At 54.2% G+C, this 1,804-nt stretch overlaps 1 protein-coding gene across 1 annotated transcript in view; it reads right to left on the bottom strand.

Annotated features, from left to right (window-relative positions):
• LOC104500263 (coatomer subunit gamma-2-like) overlaps nt 1-1,653 on the bottom strand; it is a gene marked incomplete at its 5' end in the record, with an annotated part of 5,993 nt that extends 4,340 nt beyond the window's left edge. Inside the window, 3 exons of the mRNA XM_010143880.1 lie at nt 113-238; nt 1,017-1,120; nt 1,578-1,653. Coding sequence (XP_010142182.1) covers nt 113-238; nt 1,017-1,120; nt 1,578-1,653 — 306 coding nt within the window. The remainder of the gene's footprint in view (nt 1-112; nt 239-1,016; nt 1,121-1,577) is intronic.
• Nucleotides 1,654-1,804: the final 151 nt, after the last annotated feature.

Here is a 1,804-nt window from a genome sequence, read left to right as displayed (position 1 = left end):
CTCAGGACATTCAGCCGAGCCACCTCCGGTCCTGGCTGACCCCCCCAGGACAGCAGCCAGTTTACCGACGTCAGGGACCAGGACGGCAGCCTGCCCGCAGCCCCAGCGTTACCTGCTTTCTGCTCAAAGAGCGGCGCGGTAGCCAACGGGACCGTTTTCATATCAAACGGTTTGTCAGAAGGCTCCAGGGTATATTGGTGCAGGGCTTTCTCCATCCCAGGAACAGAGACCGTCAGCCCTGCAGAGAAGCAGCACAGGCAGGAATTCTGAGGAGAACGGGCACCACGACACGGGGCTCAGGAGTGAACAGGATGATTTTGGACTGCCCGCTGCACTCACGTGTGTCTGAGCCACCTCCCTCTTGAGGCACAAACAAGATTATTTAAAGAGCTCCTCTCCGCAGCCTGCCTGTTGGTTCAGGCTGCAGAGGAAAACCGTGGCGAGGAGCCCAGAATTCACAGCTAGATACAGCTTGGACTTTGGCCACTAAAAAGCTGGCAAAGCACTTTTGCTTCCCAGTAAACACAAACACACATGCCAAGTCCTTCATGATACTCGATAAAAACCCCTGCTCTGAAGATGATGTGGAAGCTGCCACTCCTGAGGGTTCTGCAGTCTGAACACTTCACTCCAGGGAAGTTTTAACTATGTTAAATACAACTACAGCCCATCAAACGTTTTTATAGCCAATCCTGGCAATGTCATCCTCATTTTGGGCTGCCTCCTCTGTTACAAAGGTTAAGAAAACCGTCCCAAGGAAAATGGAATGATGACAAACGCCCAGCTCACACTCCTGCTCCATTTCCTCGACAGTCCTTCCCCTGCTCTGCTGACTCTGCCACTCTCTGCCAGCACAAGTGCTTCACTTGGGCCAGAAAAACCCCAAACACGCAGTTCTGTCCTTTCTAGTTATTCTGACCCAAGTTACATCGCAGAAAACTGTCCTCACAGCAAAGCCCACCCATGATACAGGATGTGTAGTCACAGCCCAGGCTTCTCCCCTCCCCCTCGCTGACCGTTGAAAATGTAGGCGGCGTTCAGCGCTATCTGTCTCTGCTGCAGCACGTTCAGGTAGAACGTCGCTCTGTCCCGAACTTCGTCGTCGCTGTCCATCATGCACCTGTTTTGGGGGACAAAGGGACAGGAGTTGGCCAGCTCAGGACACCATGAGAGCCGAGCTCAGAACAGCACCGACAAACCCAACTCGATGCTGCAATGACAGTCTGAGATCCCGCAAGAGATTTTCGAGCTATGCCTGAATTACTCCTCAGACATGACACTCGATACAAATGAAGAACACGACGTTTTTGGTCCAAACCATTTAAGGAGGTTGAAACAAGAAACTCAGCCCTGTGAAATGGGAGCACCTGAGATCACAGGTAACGCGTCCCAGCAGCGCTGAGCTCCCTGCAGCCAGGAAGGAAGGGTGGAAGTCAGGCCACGTCCCGACTCCTCGACTGGTTTGTTGTGAGAAGCCCAGTGCAAGTTCTGACCTGGTTTGACCTCGCTGCTTCCCTGGAGCCAGACCGCCCCGTGTCCCCTAGCAGCCCAGAGCACGTCCAGCCACATCCCCTCACCTCTGCAGAAGCACCAAGATGCTCGGAAGAAGATTCTCGTTCTGGGCACCGAACTTGGCCAGCGCACTCACAGCAGCTGGAGAGGAGAACAGGGAGAGGTCAGAGGTGCTCAGGCTGTACACGACCACGTTCTCAGAGCCGTGACTCAAAGCACTGTGCATGTTGGTGTCGCAGACCCACAGGATCGTTTGTGTCAGAAAAGCCCTTTGATCCCCTCGAGTGCCCCC

Source organism: Buceros rhinoceros, unplaced genomic scaffold (genome assembly GCF_000710305.1).
Source record: "Buceros rhinoceros silvestris isolate BGI_N320 unplaced genomic scaffold, ASM71030v1 scaffold38499, whole genome shotgun sequence".
In the NCBI taxonomy this organism is placed as follows: Eukaryota; Metazoa; Chordata; class Aves; order Bucerotiformes; family Bucerotidae; genus Buceros; species Buceros rhinoceros.
Note: the sequence above shows the minus strand (reverse complement) of the source record. Positions and strands in the feature narration are given on the sequence as shown.